Here is a 21,522-nt window from a genome sequence, read left to right on the forward strand (position 1 = left end):
CGATTTTAAGTTTTGCATATATATAATGATTTCTTACCCCCTGAAGCGACAAATTTTGGTAGAATTTTGGAAATTCGAAGGTTCGAAATTGTATTGTCACCACGCTTGGTGAGGTTTTATCTGAATAAATCGTGAAAAACCTCTTGAATAAAAATTCTCCCCAACAATTTGTGATAATTGTACCTGAAATGAAGAGAATACATGTCTGTTTATCATGGCGAAGGAGGATCAATAAAAGTATTCCTCCGTGTTCTTCTGTGCAGAGGTTTTTTCTCAAAAGCCTCAACTCGTTGGGCTGGTTGTACGAAGCTGCACAATTTTCCAATTTTCTTTAGCACATGACATTTTTTTGAGACACACTAGACTAGGGACTTCACATGATGAGGGTTAACTTAAACAATGTATGCAATCTGCAGTCGCGAAAGATAACTTTATAATATAATATTGAATGAACACAATCGATTTGAACTTGAGAAAAGGAAGTAGAGAAAAAACAGTCCGTTATTGAGCAAAAATCATTAATCACTGATGCATCCATGAATCACTCAATAGCTAAATACGCTAGAATATGTCTACGGATAAAAGTAGGAAATGCTTTTTTGCGTGAACCACACTGTTTGTCCGTCTGATCCATTCAGTCGTTACCATCTCAAAAGGTCAAACGGTTAGGGGGAAACGATTTGGGATCTTCCACCAACTCTCCTCTTCCCTTCCAAAACTAATTTTTTGGGTGTTTTGAGACTACTTACAGTAAAATATTCTAATTGAAAACTAGGACCACCTGAGACTAACGTAAAGAGCCTAAATATAAAGAATGGAGTCATAAATATAATTCACCATTATTGAGGGATATACAAAAATATTTCGTTTCGCATTTGATCTGAGTCTGTAATGTTATGGTCCGGTTAAGCCACGTAAGTCAATCTTCCCTAGATACTATTTTCCTTTTTCTGCAACCCATATGTTCTTTCTTATTACCACTAGAACTATATTTTTGTATATCCCGATGTCAAATTTTTTAAATATGTGAGAAATCTTCAAATAAAAATGTTCTATTTTAACGAAAAATTCTCAGTGTGTAGAAAGCTTTAAAAGACCCATAAACATTTAAACACCTTATACATTATACTTAAACATTTTGAAGTGTTCTTGTAATACTGAAAGTTCTTTGGATTTTAACTCTGTTTTAACAGCAAATCTGAAACTTCATATTATTTTGTCTTATAATAAAGATGAAGAGTACAGCAGAATGCAAAATCTCAATGAATTGTAATCTCAATGTGTTTGCAAGTTTTACCTACAAGACGTGTTTTTCCACTCAAATAAGGAATATTTTCTTCTGATATTTTTTAAGGCTCACAATTTCATATGTGTGGCTTCGAAATGGATGAAATGACTTCCCAATGTGGTATGTTTTTTTTGTACTAAAGAAAAATAACAGCTAGAAAGTCAACCAAGTTGCGTGAGAAAGAGTCTCATTCTTGGGCTTTATTGCAACATTTTATGACAAGCAATCCAATATCTCCACACCACTGTAACCCTTCAGAAATCTTTCATACCGTGATTTACGCACACGAAATTGCTTCTTTTTTTCTCGCCTAGCTCCTCTTTCTCCCTACCATATCAGTTAGTAGAGCGCAAAAATTTTATTAATTACTCATTAATTTCCAGATCGGTAGAGAGAAGAAATGGCATTCTGCACGAAAATTTTCATTGAACTCAAATAAAAGCCAATTCTCAGTAGTTGGTAGATGATGTGATTTTTTTATCGACTTGAAGAAAAAATATTACTGTTAACAAAGAAATTGGCAGCAATTTGAAATAAAACGTTGAAGTTTGGCTTCCAAGTGGCAACATGAGGTGAATGACGTCTTTAGCTAAATTTCAATTTCAACGTTGATCTACGTGGTGCGTTTTGTTTTGCTGAGCATCAAGTTCAATTCCACCGCCAAATTAATCTCACTCCCATCTCTAAGCTTTGCTATATTTTCCCTCCTTTTTTGCACATGTATTAGTTCATAGGTACACGTTGGCACTATTACCTGTAGAATTGGAAATGCTTTGTGTTGCGGTAGCGGTTTATGAGTCATAACACAAGATCGCGCGATATCCATCAGGAGTCCACAGCTTTCGTAATTTTCGCATTTTATTGCGATATAATTTACAATTACATTGGAAGAGAAAAATGAATAACAAAGGTACAGAAAAAAAAGATTTCAAATCAAATTAAATCAAAAAGAGAAACTACTGGCCGAGTACTGCATTAAATAAAGACTGCTCGTATGATTTCTTCATTGAGAAATGCACAAAGTTTTAGAGCTTTTGACGCATGTACTGATACATCATAAAAGCTCATATTGATGGTGTTGTAAATAATTAATTTTTATTTATTTTCAATTTAAATTCATTCCAATTTGTTATGCTGGAAAAATTTTATTGAAATATTATATATAAATGAATAACATCAATGAAAATTAAGCTTTGAATATGAGTTGAAATCAATTAAACTATGTTTGGGAAATGTAATATATTTCCAGTCAAATAATTATTCTTTTGTTTGTTTATTAGCTCTTATCATTTAATATTATTACTTATTCTTATCAGGCAACGAACATTGACTTTTATATAAAATAAATTTTATCTGAAAATGCATACCTTAATGCAAACCTAATTTATAAGGGCGAATAAAAATTATTCTTCTATTAGTTTACTCTATGTGATCAATGATTATATCCTGAAATTTTATTTCAAAATATAATAAGATTTCAAAATTTTTGATTCTTTTTACTTTTTTTAAGGGGGTTCGAATTTGGATGATAAAAATTTGCCGTTTTTTTGTCAGTTTTTTTGGAAAACACAGAAATACCAAGCTTTCGAATTAGCTTTTAAATTTTTCATGGTATATTCTTAGATAGTTTGTCAATCTATTTAAAAATATAACAAAAAATGTAGATATCTTGTGATAATGTAATTAGGCGAACCCCCTTAAAGGAATCAGAGGGAATAAGAAGAGAAAGAAGCAGGACTGTGAATTCTCATTTATCTATTAAAAAAGAATAATTATTTTTTTATAATGTTATTAATTCCTCTTTCGAATAAAAAGAGACATTAATAATATAAAGTAATAGTTTTTAAAAAGGAAAAAAAACAAAACATAATTAAGAAAAACGATTATATATATATTTTTTAATTCTTTAGCGTTTTGTTTAAATTGACTATTAAACTATTATAAAAAGGAATGGCAAAGCGTTGCAGGCTTTGTAAAATCCTTGAACTCCTGACTTGATACTTATACCTAAAAGTACTTTCGCATTATTTTCCGTTTACAGGTTCTCAACTGATATGAATCGATCCATAAATTACTAAGGAAATCCCAAATATAGTTTTAAGACTAATTGAATTGAAAAACAGTTATTAGTAAATTGAATAAATATTTCTATATTAGAATAAGTAATCGAATGACCATAATGGAAGATGAAACCTCTAAAGGAGATCTTTTTAGCTTTATCCAAGTTTAAGACAATAACAAAATTATAACGATGAAATTGTAAAAATAAAAAAAAATACGTTTTACTCTTCGAATTATTATAAGCCTTAGGCTTAGAAAGACGTTAATTAAACTGAAATTGGCTGATATGTTATATTGAATTTAATTAAATTTAAATATTTCTAATCCAAAAATTTTTACGTTAGGTTTTAACAATACATAGCGTTATTTAGCAATCCTAAATAACGGTATCGGAAGTGAGGACAATCTCTCCATCCTGTAATGTATTTCAATATGCAAAATCTTTGTAATAATATTAAAATATTATAAAATAAAAGCAAGATAACAAGTTTCTCTGCAGAAATAATAAGGAAAACAGAAGAAAAATAGGTAATTTATAGAGATCAATTTTATGACTTTTCTTGCAACGCTGTTTAATTGCAAATTTTCCTTGTGATGATCACCACAAAGGTATAAAGTTCTCCAACAAGCTTATTAGAAGTGGACAAAATGCCAAGTGGAACAACAAAATGTGGTGTAATTAATTGTCTTGAGTTTTTTTTTATATTTATAGAAAATTAAATAGCGGGATCATTAGTGATAAATATTGTGATTTGCTGTGAAGTAGTGTTCTCTCCTAATTTAATTAGAAATATTACAAGCACAGCTGTAACCAGGTAGTGATATAAAAAAATATGAGTATTGGGTAGAATCATCCAGGCGAGAAGAGTAATTTAATGTACTTTCGCGTTGTATTACTTTAATGTGTCTCCCACCCTTTCTTGAGGAGTCAAGAAATTTTGTATAATACACCAGGTCTACCACTTACCTGCTAAATTGCTCACACACATTTACAAGATTTTTACACTATCATCCAATGTATTTTGCTGATGTCTGAGGTGATGGGCCCCAAACGTATATAGTTGTGCAAGTTCCCAAGCACTGCCAGTCTTCTTCCAACTACCAAAGTGGTTAGCAATCTTACACTTTAAGTAAAGCTAGTGAAGGCGCGATCGCTCAGTGGATTACTCATAGCACCTGTGCTCCCATTTGTGATCATTTTCCCAGTATCAATTACCATTCAATAAAGGTAAATTTACAGCCAAAGGATTAATTCTCAGAGCCAAGAACAGTGTGAAAATGGAATACAATGTGTTCCTATAAAGATCATCAGAGAATCTTATAATACATAGTATTTACTTAGAAGATCGTATCACAACAGTTTTTGCTATGCAATTAAGCGATCGTCGTGATTAATTCGAAAAGAGATTGTGATGTGTATATATGTACTAGTATAAAAGAAGTGAAACTCCAGCGAGTTAAGTTTGTTTCTTCTCCTTCTCTTTGGCTCAACGTAATGCCAAATCATTCAAAGTTTTTACAACATCCAAAGTTTCAGTCAACATTTCAATACACAGAGATCTTATTGCCAACAATACACGGAAAAGTCGGTAAAGCATGCGCTTTCTCTTTTACTTTGCATTAAATTTTCATGTTGGTGGAGATAAAAGTACGATATTCCTATGCTGAAGGCCAACATGGGTATTTTACGTAAGATTTACCAAAGGAAAGAAAAAGTTTGCAGATGTATGACAAATTCAGCTGAGTTATTATTTTTTCACCTGAAGTACTTTGCCTTACTCAGCAATAAAATACATTATTCTAATTGGCTTGATGGGAAATCTCCAAATGAGCCAACAATCCCTGAGATATAATAATTCCACATACGTGCTAATAATATTCTTGGAATTGTGTGTAAGAGTGAGACAGAAGCGGGAATTTCCGGAATTAACGATCATCGACTTTATGACCTCAGAACCCTATTGGAGGATATTTTTTTACATTAAAATAATCTATACGTTAGTATATTTTTTCTGAATATACAATAATGATTTAGCCATAGCAAATCATTTGAAACGCATTATAATTACTTTGGCTACTATCGTCTATACTATTCAAGAGTGTTCTAATAAGATTTTTTTTTTTACATATATGCAATTGTTGTTTTGATTACTACTGTTTTATAACTTCATAAAAATATTCTTTTCTTACATTGTTAGGAATACTCTTAAAGAAGAAGTTTGTGCTTCAAAAAGCATTTCCTCCCACATAGAATTTAAAAAATATATCTAATCAGGATCCAATTGGATCTTAAATATTTAAAAAAAAAAATGTTCTTAAATACAAAATCTAAATAAAAACAGTTTTATCAATTTGGGTAATTACGTTCTTATTCACATATTTAAAATAATATAAACTTGATGGCATTAAAAACCTTTGCTTTATCAGTAGTTAAATTAGAAGCGCAATTTAAAACACAGTCAACAACAAATATGGACGATCTAATAAAGAACTCAATAGATTATTTCTTTGTCAATGTAACTTAATTTTCATGTTATGTTTCGTGTTTAATGCAAAGAAAATTTAAAACAAATCTGTGGTATTAAAAATAACAATAAATATAAACAAATAATTGAAGATGCTTAGAATGTTAGTGAAAGAAACATCAATCAAATGTCATAAAATATGATAAATTATCAAATATTGTAGTCCATTTGGTGCTCTCTGATAGGATAGATGTTAAAAGCAGTGAACGGATTCAAAGTACTACCCAATCACAGAGACTTAAATATTTTATAGAATTAAATATATAATCACATGCGAATAATTTTTCAGATTGACATTTTATAACATTTTTTCAAAATTAGGATAAGTCTAATAGACAACAATGAATAATATTGCGTTTTCTTCATTATCAATACTTTAAATGATTATAACCTTAGCCAGAATCCCGGGATAGGTGAAATTTTATGCCTTAAAGTTCATAAAGCCAATGATATTATACGTTTTATGATTTTGATTAATTAAAAAATACATATGAAAGGATATATCTTTGCAAAATTTATTATTACTTCTGTATTTTTATTTTTTTATTTTTTACATAATTTATTAAATAAATTTTTAATAATATAAATCTTTGAAGTTAAGCTCTTGGGCTAATTTGTGCTTCTCACATCAGGGCCCTTATTCTGCTGTGAAACGCAGATTTATCACTAATTTCGTGATAGTGCTTGTGTGTGTGAGGCTGGCTTCGGCCCACATTAAATGAAATTGTGAACAAAATAATCACAGTAAAGCACACAAACACCTTTCACGAGACTAAAATTGTTGTCCTTTGACTTACCAACTAAGAAAATTCGCGAAAAACTCTGGAAAAATCCGTCAACTACATTTAACTCCACTGCAGTTGTCAATCTTGAGCACACTCTTGCTTTCGCTCGCACTCTCTCATTCGCTCTTTGGCTGCGTGATGAAATTTCAAAATAATTACCGTTGGACATTCTATTTCATAAATTTAGCCAATTTTAATAAGTTTTCTTGCAACTACTGTGCCAAGCAAGAAAATTAAAATTTTCAATGATTTTCTCTTTTAATCTATAGTTTTCACTATGTGTTTCTGTAAAACCTCGAGAAATCACAGGCAAGGAGGAAATATTAAGTTGGAAATGGTGTACAAATTTTGAAAGTAATTCATATAAATTATGAATTGTCGCAAATATTTTAGACGGATGTGTCAGAATTGGTATTCATAAATTTAGCAGTAATTTTTTCACAGCATGAAACTTATGCTCTTGAGTATGTCGCTGGAAAAAAAGAAGAAAAAACACGGAATTGTAGAACGAAGTTTTGATGGGTATTGTTTATGGAGTGATTGGTCTGAAATTTCGTAGATTTTGTGAAAGAAAATTTGTTTTCCCGGAGTAAGTAGTCGGATCGAAGCATCTACCGTCGCCACCATCGCAAAAGTTAATTACAAAGTCACCCATCCGGCAAATTTTGCTGAATTCTGTAGAATTTACTCTAAGATGGTTCCGATCATTGCATTGTATGAAAATACAATATTATAAATTTTCGCCACTTTCCACAAGGTATTGTTCTGTTAAAATAAGCTTGGCTTATTTTCTTTGAAATTATTTATCAACTTGGTGGAATTAACCATGATTTTCATAGTTTATATTTTAGATAAAAAATGAACACGGATTTGCCCTTTGACTCCTTCTCCTTTATTTACAAAACAACAATGTTTTTTACAAAACATATTGTCACAAATTAGGACTTTTCTTTGAACATACATTAACGTTGAAATCGAAACATAACTACTAATAGGGAACTTATATGGAAAATTGGAAAACTTGGGAATTATATTATATATTTCTTAAAATTAATAGAAAGAATATTAATAACTATTTCTTTGCGTTAAACAGCAATTTTCCACCTCAAATGCATTTAATTTTTCATCTCGGGACCTCCAGGAGCTCGCGAGATAAAATTTGCGTGATTTTTAAAATAACAGCCATTTTCACGATTTTTCCTCACTACTACACATGCTATGTCGCTGAAAGCGCCAAATCTCCACGCACACAGAGCGAAAGCTTTGTGTATGATGTGTATTTGCATCACGCAAAATCGTGATTTTTAGGCGTGATAAGCTCCGTTTCAACAGCAGAATAGGCCCACAGACTTCAAAATCCTCTGTTCAGATCACGCCAAATTAATAGACTTTTGATAGACTTCAGAGTCGCAATGACAATCATTTTATATCCGAAAACCTACAATGAACTTAATTCAAGACATGTTTTCTTGCAAAAAATTTTGCAAAGTGTTTAAATTTTTGCAATATAAGACTTTTTATATCGTACGTTTTTTGAAGCATAAGGTTCATGTGAGTATATAAAAAGATTTTCTTTGAAGAAAATACCGGGCGGAACAAACAAGTAGTTAAAATATTTTATTTTTAATTTCAACTTTATTGTCTTGTTACGATTGTGAAAATCTGAACTTTTTATTTTCAGTTTATTTTTTTTTAATTTTGAATCCTTCATTTTCGTGATGGGAAAAGACCTTTTAACAAAATTTTTAATGATGTCAAATTAAGAGGCTGCTATATTTTTTAGAATGGATTAAAATTCGCAGGATCCGATTATGATAATAAATAAATTTAAAAAATAAAATATAGATAAATAAAATATTAGATCTATAAGACCACTATAAGAAAAATATTCATAGCAGCAATTAACTTAGAACAGCTTTGCACGGTGCAATCGAATTTAATAACATTGGATGTAAAAACATCGTCATTCTATTAAAGAACAACACAAAATAGAATTGATGTTTGATCGTTTGGCACACGATCAATTATTGGACTGATTATAAGATCCACTTGTAATTAAGAAGTTTGAATTACATTGAGTAATGTATAAACAATTATAACAAGAAGTATATAGTAATACGTGAATCACTGTACTCTGTCCTAGTTCAACTAGACCATGAAATTTAAAACTTTTCCGGAACCCCTCACGCCACATCATGCAATATTTCACCCAGAGTACAATGCTCCAATTCATCGCAAAAATATAAACTTATCTCTGTGGTGATGATCAAGATTATTTTTATTTTCTCTTAAATTGACAAAATCATACACCTTGCGAAATTAGTCTTGTCTGTAGAGTATATGATGAATTTCTCTTTTCTTACAACAGTTATACTTCTACCAGCTAGAAAAACTGTGTTTATTTTTTTCTTATTCCATTTTCTCAGAGTCCCAATTTAGAAAGTTTCAATGAAATTTGGATCGCGCTCTTTCTCCCCACTCTTTCAATATTAGGCAATTCGTATAAAGTGAAAATGATGAAATGACAAAATCTTCAATAAAACACGTTAAACTTGAATCTTTACTATAAATGAATTTCGAAAGACATCAACAGGCATTGTACTAGAGATATGGAGAGAAACACTATGCTGATGTATAATATTATATAGTTTGTGTGATCTATGGAACAAAAACACAAGCAATTTCCTCACAACGTGCATATATCAATTGATAGAGCTACGTGTTCTTCAAACAAATCATTTAAAGATCTCTTAAAATCGATGAGAAAAAATGCTTAACCAATCAAGATTTTACGTCTTAACTCACATATTTACGTGATTCACGGACAAAATTGCCAAATTTACGTTATGTAATTATTCAAATCTCAATTGATCGAGTGAGCTTAATTTGCATTATGACTTTGACTCCAAACTCAGATAATAATGGTTGTGACCTTTAGTCTGTATTAAATTTGGTTTGACCTTTGCAGATGACTCTCGTTCAGCCATCCGGAGATATGTGCGTGCAGATTCGCCAGGAGCTGCGTGAACCGGACTCACCTGAGGAGATTGACCGTGACATCGGACTTATCCGTGAGTGGCTCGATAAACAGCCACACTTGCCAAAAGATATGGGTAAAGCAGCTCCCCACGTTAACATTCAAGTACAATCACTTTCACTAACGAGAAATGTGTCCATTTATATAGATGACGGTCGTCTTCGGACATTCTTGCGTGGATGCAAATTTAGCTTGGAGAAGGTTAAGAGAAAACTGGACATGTACTACACCATGAGAAATGCTGTTCCGGAATTCTTCAATGATCGCGACATCGATCGGCCCGATTTGAAGGAAATCATGGACAATTGCCATATCCCACCTCTACCCGGACTTACTCCCAACGGTCGTCGTGTTACCATCTTGAGGGCTCTCGACAAAGATATTCCTACACCAAATGCCGCTGAAGCCATGAAGCTTGTCATGATGATTGGAGACATTCGTCTCCTTGAAGAATCTGTCGGTGTTGCCGGAGATGTGTTCATTTTTGACGCCGTTGCAGCTTCCCCCAAGCACATACCTAAATTTACGCCACAAATCCTTAAGAAGTTCTTCATTTGTGTACAGGTACTTCAAACATAAATCCAAAGCTGAGCTTAGTATATAATGGAGCAATTTTTTTTTGTAATCCAGGAAGCCTATCCAGCTAAAATCAAGGAAATCCATGTAATTAATGTCTCACCTTTGGTGGACAGCTTGGTAAACTTTGTTAAACCATTCCTCAAAGAGAAGATTCGCAACCGTATCTTCTTGCATAGCAATATTGATGAACTCTACAAATACGTTCCTAAATCCATGCTCCCAAGCGAGTATGGTGGTGATGCTGGACCTATTCGTGATATCAATGGTAGTGCAGGCTTACACCTAAATAATTGTCAATAAGATGTAACAATTATTTTTTTCTTTGCAGAACAATGGCGTCAGAAATTGAGATCATACACGCCATGGTTCAAGGAACAAGAGAATTCTAAAGCCAATGAATCCCTTAGGCCAGGTGCTCCAAAGACTGCTGATGACTTGTTCGGAATGGATGGTACCTTCCGCAAGTTGACGATTGATTAGATACTTAGAGAAACAACTCATATTCAGATTGATACTCTTCCAATTTTGGGACAATAGAGCCACCATATATCACAAATCTCATATATAGAATCGAAAAAAAAAAAACTATTCCAATCTCATCTGTGACCTCCAACATCCATCTTTTCTAGACCAATCTTGCAGCGAACCATGTACATAACTTTTCTCATGTGAAATACAATACACAATGTTGTAGTATTAATCAGAAATTGTCACTCATTACTGCACCACATTTTTTTGTTTATAATATTTGCACAAAGCCAATTGCATAAATTTTTTTATACATATTATACATAATACATAGATTATCATGTGATAATGTGTTGATTTCTATCATTCTTTTTTGTATACGTAAATTTTTTTGTGAAAGAAAATTTTGAATAAAGATCTTTAATCCGTTTCTCAAGGTATAGGAGTGTTTTCAATTTCAATCTACACGTCGAAATTTGGTGAGAAGGGTGTAGTACGAGAATGATGCAGTCATCGTCTATAAAAAAAAATTGAAAAAATTACTGTATATTTCGGAAAAATAATATCAGAATATTTTAGTTACAACTTCAAAGCATTTAACCCATTTAATTTTTTACCCAATCCGAAAAATTTAAACCTATTATAGGATTTTATATTATATAATTAATATATTTTGAAACATTTCCGTAGGTCAATGTCAAAAAACTTCAATTGAACCATTTGACGTTATCTTTTATAAAAGTACTTAATATTAATTCTAATCCTAGGAAATCTCGAAGGCTTTTTGAAGACTAGATACGTGAGTGTTTCTATTAAGTGCTTATGACATTGCTTCAATTGAATAACCTGAATCAATTATGAAAGTTAAAAAATATATTTGCGTCATTGATGATTCATAGTGGCAGTGGTGAAAGGTAATTAAAAATGTAAAATTATAACACTGAAATTATTTTTTAACACTTAATAGCAACTTCGGACACTTTTTGTTATTTTCGATTGGATATAATATTAAAAGTGTGTATATTTATTAGAAAATTCAAATATTTAGTATTATTGTAAAAGAAGAGCGAAAAATAATAATCTAATAAGATTTGCAAGTCTAAAGCTTGAAACATAATGATCCATACGACCAAAGTTTTCTAATTTCTTATCAGGTCAGATTTTTGAGAAAATTTCAACTTAGAATTGGATATTAAGGACAAATGATCCATCGGGTTTTTGAAAAATAACCAAAATTCCTTGTTATAAGATTTCGATGCCTGGCAAGAACTGCACTAAACCTCCATCCTGGGGCGGGGGGGGGGGGGGTAAATTCTGTAACGATATGACTATGTCATATGACAAATTTTCATGGTAAATTCGCGAGCAGGGTAACATTAAACTACAGTGAGCATCCATGGTCATTCCTAGCAGGTCAATTAAGCTCTTAGTAACTAATATGAATTTGATTTCCGATTATTTTTTCCGAATTTACCAAATAAATATATTTAAATTTGTCATATGACATTATCACACTGTTACAGAATTCCCCTACTAGCTAGCTTATAAATAATGTTATGTTTCCGTTGGAAAAAACATGGAATAATAAAATTTTGATTTTGTCATTCAATTTTTAATTTCTAGTTAAGAATCTAAATTCTAAATGTTTAAAATCTGAGCTTTCATCATTTCAGTAAAAAAAAAGATTTGTATACTGTCATTTTCTGCAGAGAAAAAGCCAACAAAGTATCTATGAAAACACAACTTATCATTCTAGTGATCTGGAGTTTTATAGATAATGAAATAATCCCGTTTGGAACAACCGCCCTTGTCAGATCTAGCCCAGCTTCCTCTTCAACATTACTTTAAAATTCTATAAGTAGCATAATATCAATTTAAATCTTTAAGAATGTATGAAACTTCCCGGTTCTCTCATATCATTAGCTCAGCATAAAAAACTTTTATTGTCCTGGGTCATTTTAATTACCTCAAGTGAGCACTAATAAAATGGAAATGCGAATAATTGTTGATGCTGCTGTAAAAGTGTAAATGAAAATAGCTTTTATGTGCAGTAATGTCTATTAGTTATTGTTAAATTATAAAATTAAAATGATTGAAACTTTCAAATATGTTAATGTTTTCCTCTTTTTCTCTGTCTCTAGAGATCTGTATAATTTTAGTTCATTAGTTTTCTTAATGTCATGTAGTTCGACAATAACCGTAATTTTATTAGCTGTAAATTTAAGATATAAATGAATTATGAAACATACCGTACGAAAGTTATCAATGGTTACTTGGAAAAACTTTCCACCAGTAAGGACGAAAGGTTTCACGGTATTTGTCAGCATTATTAACATATCTCTCCTCACTGGTCCACCACACATGTACCATGGACTACGAATTATGGCCTCATTGAGACGAGTACTCTGAAAAGCAAGGGAAAGGTGAAAAGTTTCTATGATGTTCTCACCCCTTTATTTAACTAGTTACTCGCACCTGATATGTTATCATGCTGGCATAGTGACAAAATATTAGCAATTCTGAGGAGGCCAAGCTGAGGTATTCAGCTGAAAGGAGTAAATTCTTAGTAACATAAAAATATCATTGAAAGATATTTAGGGAGAAGCGGGGCACCTTTGAACTGGAGCAGCCTTGAAATTGGGCTTTTTTGTCCTATTTTAAATAGAATTGAGCTTTATCATTGTGTAATTTAGCTCAGCAAACTAATTTCAAAGATAAAGGTCAGTTCCATTTAAAAATATAAGAAAAAATCCAATTTCAAATTTTTCCCACTTCAAAGGTCCCCTACTTTCCCCTAAGTAATCGTCTTACTTATTGTTATCATTTTCATTAGTGAATTTTGTCCTGTGGTCGCTGTTACGGCTAAGAGGCAGATGAGAATAGTGACTTGAAAGAATTTTCCAAAGTTGAAAGCATTGTAAAAGTCTTCTAATTTGTTACAGAATATGTTAATCATTTGATGATGTTTTATGCAGTCCCTGAGAGCCATCATCAATTCATCGTTGTACTCCATCAGATAAGTATCTTCCGGTTTCCTCTTTGAGTGTGGAACTTGTGAGCATTTTGTCTCTGGAATGTCTGACAAATTCTCCAGAATGTCTTTACTCACGTAGTACTCATTGACCTCACTCTTGGACCAATCGATAGCATCTTGTAATTTTCTGCAATATAGAAAACGTGGTATATTTCTATGTAAAGCTAGATATCCGGAGAGATTACTTCAGCTCTTTCATACGATTTCCCTTGAGTATCATTGCGGTGTACAGTAAATTTTTAATACTGCAGAATAGCATATCATACTGCACATTGACGAGTGTTATCTTACTCATGAGCATTGCACCAACAATTCCAAATCCAATTGCTACGTTAATTTGGCCCAGACATTGGCAAGCGTACAAAATTTCGTATTGAGGACTCTTCTAAAAACGACGTTAAAAACATTAACATATCCATTATGGCCTCTACACACTAGAGAAATTTATGTCCATATTTAAGTAAATTCCTTACATTGTAGCAAAAACTCTTCAATACATAAATTTCTCTAGTGTATAAGGGGCTATTAGTCAGGATCAAGAGTTACAATATTTTACCAGAGCATCAAATGGGTACCAAGATTGGAGCGGAAGTGCACGAACACCGGTCAAAATGGGTGAAAACGCCCAATGCAACGTGCCAAAAATGCAAGATATTACCCAGATATTGGTGAATCTTTTGGCAGCTTTGTAAGCTGGTTCTATAGTAACATACGTAAGTCCTTGGGCTGAGCGCATCTCAAAATTCTCATTTATATAAGCGATAAGTTTTGCATGAGAGTTGTACTTGAATTGAAAATAGGTGATGATGAAGTATGTGAAAAGATAAATGACGCTATTATTCAGATACGGCGAAAGCTCATCCAAACTCTCCCCCCAATAAACATAGACACTTGCAATCTGCACAATGGCAATATGCATGCTGATGAGCTGCCAAAAAGCAAAATACATCCGGTTGAGAACACTTGAGAGGAATTCCAGACGTTGAGGGAGGAACTTGGCATAATCGATAGGAAACATTCCCACTATCTTCATGTAAGTTATCTGAACATTGAGATAATTTTCACGGCGGAATAACTTCTCACTAGGTTTTCCGGCCATTCTGAACTGAACTTCAATACAACTCCTAATGCAGGTCTCTTACGAGAACCCAATCTTATAACCAAAGGTGTTAATCTCAGATTAAATTATTTAATTAGTAGGAAAAGGGTGTCAGAATATATAATTATTAAACTTTGAAAAAATGCATTGTAAATATTTTAGAGCTCCCATGAAAGTTTTTCCAAGACATATCACACATATTATGGCAAAACATCAATTTACACTTTGAAAGTTTATTAAAGTTTTTTTTTAGTCTTCCATTTTACGTGCAGTAAATCTCCTACAGTTATGTTAAATAATTTATACCTGACTTTCATGGAGCTTGTAGACCATACTCAAACCACTCGAATTCCTAAAAAGCTAATATTTTGTGATATTTGTTAACAAACCTCTCGGCTAAATAAAGTACCATGAGTATGTTCCGTGAAGCTTAAATTTTGTCGATATATTTCTCATTATCCAACTATAGATAGCAATATGGTTCTCTTCGGAAACATTCTCTTAACTTTGTCATACTCTACGGAATGATACGCAATAAGTCCTTTTATTATTAGGTGAGATTCTTAACAATCTCACCTACTATAATCCTAACAAAATTTCATGTCCTCCGATCGCGCTCAAACTTGGCCAAAATGTGTTTCGCCACTTCCTGATCACGAATATATGGGGGGCTAAGTTACGTTCCCGGCCGGCCGGCCGGCCGTCCGGCCGCTCTTTGGAGCTTAATAGCTCCTAAACTAAAAAAGATATCGACTTGCGGTTTTCGGCAAAGGTTATATATCGCATGAAAATTGCAACTTGGTGCATTGACCCCCCACCCCCCACCCCTCCTTCCGCCATTTTGAAGACCCCCCTTTTTTTGTTTTCTCAATAGCTCCGCCCCTATGGCATCGATCGGGCTCAAATTTTAGTATGTTATAGCTGGGCCTTAGAGCTTTCCATCAATACCAAACTTAAGGTCCCCCGACCCCCCTGACCCGGGCTATAAGGGTCCAAAAAAAATTTCTTAAAATGGCCATAACTCCGGTTCTAATTGTCAGAATTTAAAAAATGAGGACTTTTTGGAAAGCTCTCGTGAAATGCCACTTCCTCTTCTAACATCGCAAGTTCATAAAACCACCGCTAGGGGCGCTTTTTTTAAAAAGAAAATTTTTAAATCTTAAAAGTTAAATAACTCAAAAATTCCTTATGCGATCGGGCTGAAATTTTAGTATGTTGTAGCCGTTGATTATACCTATCAAACAAAAAAAACCTTAAGTCGATCCATAACCCCTGACCCGAGCTATAAGGGGTCAAAGTTCGAACATTGACCGGCCTCTATCTCCGGTTCTAATTAACATATCGACATAAATTTTACCTTTTTGGTTTCGTCTCGATGAGCACTTTCAGATGGAAGTTCAAAAAATCACCACAGGTGGCGCTGTGATAACGTCAAAATTCATCGAAATTCAAAGACATTTTTCTCAAAAACGGCATTGTGCAAGTTAATCAAATTTTAGTATGTTGTAGTCCAGTCTAGGACGTTTCCAAAATGGTGCGTATGTGCGCTGTGGTTTCAATAGAACCAGAGATATGAGGGGTCAAAGTTCACGAAATTCAAAAAATCATATCTCCGGTTCTATGTGACCGATTTTGATGAATGAGGGCTTAAACGAAAGATCTCACCAAATGCTACAACTTTCTAGAATATTTGAACTTCGTGGGACCAACACCAGGGGCGCCACAGTCGAAAAATCAATTTCAATATCACATAACCTCAATTATCTCGACTGTCGCTGAACCGATTTTGATGATTACTTCGACATAATTGTAGAGGACATTTGTCTCTACATTTCGTCCATACATCATTTTCCGCTCAGACTACGCTATCACTCCGATTTTGCCGTTTAAGTGTGAAAAAATTGATTTTTCCAATAATAACGCTTTGAAATCACTCAGATGCCAATTTGACTGCCTCTACTCCACCAAGACACTTAAAATAGGGTTTTAAATGGAAAATCCCACAGAATACAACAATTCTTTGATATAGTTGAAGTTCAACAAATGACTACTTGGGGCACTCTGGATGAAAAAACGAGTTAAGAAACAAAAAACCTCGATTATCTTGGCTTCTGAGTAATCGATGAGATCATGTTCTATGGGAAAATTATAGAGAACATTCTGGTCTACATTTCACCCATATAACACTTTTCTGTCAGTTCATCCAAATCCTTGATATTTTGGTTTAAATACAAAATTTGTATAATTTCACGAATTTGATTCAAGATGACTGAATGGCGTCTCCCAACTTCAGCTCTAAATCGAATTTGCATGCACTCCGAGTTAGCTCACGTTAAGAATCTCACCTACATAAGCCGGTTAGGATTATCTGTCCCTTTACTCTGACATTAAGCAACAAATTTATAATTCTCTTTGAGCACAGATGTACGATTTATCGGACTTTACGTTTATGGCAATACGTTTAATTTGAACTTAAGTAAGTAAGAAAAGTAAGTTAAGTTTAATTGGAATCACATCCATTAAATAATCTATTTATCGTGTTACATTAATTGTTAAATGTTATAAATTCTTCTTATTCTTTGTTGATTTGTCTTATAGTCCTAGTTTTTAGTGAACTAAATTTGATTGCTGAGTATCCGTTGAAAAAGTAGTTAATTTACACTATCGTCAGTTAAATCAGCATTTGTTGTAATTTAGTTTTGACGATTTTAGATTACATGCGTATTTTGGAATTTGTATAACTTTGTTATTAATATATAACTTGAAGAAGCTGACTTCTCAAGATGAAAATTTTACAACCCTAATAAAAAAAAACATTGTAAATAAAAATTACAATATAAAAACTTTCAAGAATATGTAATTTGGCTAATTTAGTCAGATAAAGATGCCTATCATTGATATACAAAGTCACTCATATTTTGTATTTCGGCAAGTTATCGTAACTTCGAAAATCTTCACACCGTAAAGTAACGGTTTTGTAAACGATGGAAGTTACGATAAAGTTATAGGGGAGACCGGGGTAGATCAGCCACCAAATGAAATTTTTCATTGCATATAATTTGTACAAAAAATGTTTGTTTGGCTGATAAATATTTCAATGAATAGTAAGGGAAGTTTATATTTAGAATAAAGAGTAATTCTTCAATATTCCTTCGAAGACAAACTATAAGATAACACTGTCTAATACTATACATGACTAATTCTGCTAATTCTACTCCAATCTCCCTTACTGTTTAAAAAGAGTCTAGAGAGCATATTTTTCAAGGGATTTTGAAATGCTTAAGATCATTGGAATGGTCTTACCATTGATAAGTCTCAATAATCGGTAACGAAACGGATCTGAAATGTTAATTTAGTTTTTATTCTAAATTTTATTCTACTATTTCTAAACTATTTTTGAGGATCTTTTTATTCATTTATAAATCGATTGAAATCGGTTCGAACAACGGTTAGAGAATTTCTAAACACGCTTGTAATCACCTTCACCTCACAATTCGACATCATTTTATAGATATTGTTAATGATGCCTGAGTTAACAGGGGGTCTCCGGAAGATCATATTTAGTTCCTATCTCAAATCTCTTGGTTTGCTAATGGCTTGATAAAAGCGTTATCCTTTTTCCGAAATCGTTTCACTTAAAAAGAAAGGTCAGAAATTGTATCTTGAGGAGCTCGAGGGGTATAAGATGGAAAATTTTCTAGCCTTGAATTAAACTGGTTTATTAACTGTTAATTTTCTTTTTTGAAATGACATTGTACTACTTCAGTGCATCTTTAGACATCAATTAATTTACACCAGTATCGAGAAAACATTAAAAAAAAAAACGAAATGTGAAAGAAGTTTGTGGAAGTCTCGTACTTGTGAATGCATGATTGTTTTTCTTATAAGTTGGTCCGCTAAAGAGTTCTAAGAATTGACAAATGATAGTTTGTGAAATAGTAATGAGAGATATAGGATCAGTGCTCCGAATTCGAGCACTTCATCAGTTCGCGCGCGGCTTTTGCCCATTGCAGACGTGTTTTACCAAGTGCTCTGTGCATAGTGTTCAATAATTGCTGATTTAAATACGCCGGCGAAGAGAGGTCGTTCTGACGATTCAGACGACTCTCCTGCGCAACCTTCCAAAATGCCTTTATTTGGAAAGTCAAACAAAACCCCAAGGACCCCGCCAGCCACCCTGACGACGACTTTCTCAACGCCTACAACTGCCACGATCTCAAACACTACAATTTCATCTCTGTCATCTTCATCTGCGACATCTATGTCCACTTCAAAACTTAAAGTTGTTCCAAATATCCCCACGAGGAACACGTTCGATGTCTTGGATCATGAAAAAAATGACGATAATCCTGAAATGAGTGGTGATGAAATTAACCAAAAACCACCACCAATAACAGTTATTCGTGAGGGCAATAACACTGTAATTGCAACTGAAATTGTGAATCGTCACAATATCACAGACATTACTCTGAAAAATATGTCTATTGGTGCGAAATTAATGCTAAAGAAAATGACCGATTATGCGACACTCGTCCGTGAGTTCAAAAATGCTGATGTGAAGTTTTACACTCACGATGTGAAATCCAATATTTCGATAAAATTTCTTTTGAGGGGCCTTAACTTCTCAACAGACGATGATGATGCATCAAAAATTTCAATTGTTGAAGATGATTTGAAAGCCTCCGGTGTAAATCCTGAAAAAATCCAAATATTGAACCCGAGGGAACGGAGATATGAAGGAGAAACTCTGTTCATCATTTTATTTCCTAGAAATACGATGAAACTTGCTGATCTACGCAAAATCAAAGTAATTAACTACACAGTGGTTCAATGGAAACCATTTATCAGGAAAAACAAAGGACCTACTCTCTGCCGAAAGTGCAATCTCTACGGACATGGATCCCGAAATTGTTTTCTTCCCGTGTGCTGCGGAAAATGCTCAGGAAGTCATGAAACTTCCGCATGCAACGAAGTCATTAGATGTTGCCGAAATTGCAGAGGTAATCATTTCGCCGATTCTCCAACCTGTCCTAAAAGACAGGATTTCATTGAACTCAGACAACGGCTATCGGCAAGAAACAACAAGCGATCAAACCCTCCCCCTACTCGGACTGAGGAGCAGCCTCCACCTCCAAATCCCCAGCGGAGCCGAAGACAATCTTACGCCAATGTGGTTCGTGGGGGGCCTTCAAACTCTCAACTTTTCTCCCCCGTGGAGATTTCTACTATCTTAAAAGAAGTTTTTACGAGGATGAAATCCTGCAAATCCAAGGAGGACCAAATCGGCTTGATGTTTGAGATCACCTCTAAATACATCTACCCATGATGATTCAACCCCAATTGCTTAATATTGCATTTTGGAACGCACGTAGTATAAATCAAAAATTAACTGAAACTAACTTTTTTCTTAATAGCAATTCAATTGATGTATTTTTAATTTCAGAGTCATGGCTCAAAAGTGATTCAAAGTGCTATTTGGCTGGCTATCGAGTTTATAGAAATGATCGGAAAGACAAGAGAGGTGGTGGCGTTGCAATTGCAATTCGCGATAATATTCCTCACAAATTACTACCCCATCTAAATACAAAAATAATAGAGACAATTGCCATAGAAATAAGTCACCCAAAAAATCCTTTTACACTAGTCGCCACGTATTTTAGTCCAAACCAATGCACAAATGATTTTACATCTGATCTTAGACTATTATTTAATAAACCCAATGTTATTGCCTGTGGTGACTTTAATGCACGTCATAGGCATTGGAATTGTATCCGGGCAAACAAATATGGGACAATTTTATTTAAGGATATGTGTAAACATGACTATCGAATTATTTCTCCTAACTCTCCAACTTTTTACCCTTCTCAATCTAACTCCACACCAGCTACTTTAGATATAATTCTCACGAATTCAAACTTTGCCCTTGATCAAGTCAGAACTATTCAGGCGTTGTCATCCGACCATCTCCCCGTAAACTTCAAAATCAATACTACTTTTCAAATGAGAAATTACCCAGCCCTAATTCAGGATTATGCATCGGCCGACTGGAAGATGTATAAACAATTGATCAACGAAAATATTTCTTTATCAAACAAAGAAATCAAAGACAAAACTCTAATTGATCATCAGATTTTAGATTTCCAATCTATCATTTTATCAGCTGCTAAATCGGCTATTCCTTTAAGGACACTAAAATCCAAAAAGAATTCGGATATTCCAGACTATTTAAAAGATCTCATTTCTCATAAAAATAAAATTCGACGTCAATGGCAACGCTCTAGGGTGGCGGAGCTCAAAGTCGAACTTAGGAATCTTGAAAAAATAATAAAAGAACAAATTAACCTTCATGAAAATGATAATTGGCAATCACATGTTAAATCACTAAATTTCAATCGTCCCAATTTATGGAAAACTGCCAAGTTACTGAAGAATAGAGCTCAAGGTATTCCACCCCTTCGGAAGGGTAATCAAGTTATCATAACAGATGAACTTAAATCTCAAGAAATTGCTGATAATTTTTCCAAATTTCATAAAAATAATTTACCTAAAAAAACAACGATTACTGAAAAAGTCGCACAAACTTTAAAATTACAAAAAATTATAAATTCCCCTGTTAAGGCCGAACATCTTCCTACACCCCGGTTAA

The 21,522-nt window shown here is 33.3% G+C and overlaps 2 protein-coding genes across 2 annotated transcripts; one reads left to right on the forward strand and one right to left on the reverse strand.

The window, feature by feature from the left end:
• Positions 1-4,428: 4,428 nt before the first annotated feature.
• Positions 4,429-11,183, forward strand: LOC129801520 (alpha-tocopherol transfer protein-like). The gene is made up of 5 exons (XM_055846686.1): positions 4,429-4,577; positions 9,628-9,772; positions 9,845-10,260; positions 10,327-10,540; positions 10,604-11,183. Exons 2-5 carry the CDS (start codon positions 9,628-9,630, stop codon positions 10,753-10,755), a joined length of 927 nt encoding a protein of 308 aa, XP_055702661.1. The 5' UTR covers positions 4,429-4,577; the 3' UTR covers positions 10,756-11,183.
• On the reverse strand, positions 11,181-14,876 carry LOC129804850 (odorant receptor 83a). The gene is made up of 6 exons (XM_055852545.1): positions 14,334-14,876; positions 13,963-14,162; positions 13,604-13,904; positions 13,219-13,305; positions 12,993-13,148; positions 11,181-11,260 (listed from the first exon to the last, which is right to left on the reverse strand). The coding sequence occupies exons 1-6, from the start codon at positions 14,874-14,876 to the stop codon at positions 11,201-11,203; spliced, it is 1,347 nt and encodes a 448-aa protein (XP_055708520.1). The 3' UTR covers positions 11,181-11,200.
• Between the last annotated feature and the right edge of the window lie 6,646 nt (positions 14,877-21,522).

Source organism: Phlebotomus papatasi, chromosome 1 (genome assembly GCF_024763615.1).
Source record: "Phlebotomus papatasi isolate M1 chromosome 1, Ppap_2.1, whole genome shotgun sequence".
NCBI lineage: Eukaryota > Metazoa > Arthropoda > Insecta > Diptera > Psychodidae > Phlebotomus > Phlebotomus papatasi.

Bases quoted from the DNA above. Each gene is read 5' to 3' on its own strand.
- LOC129801520 (XM_055846686.1), top strand. From the start codon at position 9,628: ATGACTCTCGTTCAGCCATCCGGAGATATGTGCGTGCAGATTCGCCAG. The intron at 9,773-9,844 runs GTAAAGCAGCTC...CCATTTATATAG, and splicing joins ACACTTGCCAAAAGATATGG to ATGACGGTCGTCTTCGGACA. The intron at 10,541-10,603 runs GTAGTGCAGGCT...TTTTCTTTGCAG, and splicing joins ACCTATTCGTGATATCAATG to AACAATGGCGTCAGAAATTG.
- LOC129804850 (XM_055852545.1), bottom strand. From the start codon at position 14,876: ATGGCCGGAAAACCTAGTGAGAAGTTATTCCGCCGTGAAAATTATCTC. The intron at 13,306-13,603 runs GTAACAGCGACC...TATGTTACTAAG, and splicing joins TTCTCATCTGCCTCTTAGCC to AATTTACTCCTTTCAGCTGA. The intron at 11,261-12,992 runs GTATGTTTCATA...TTTTTTTTATAG, and splicing joins CCATTGATAACTTTCGTACG to ACGATGACTGCATCATTCTC.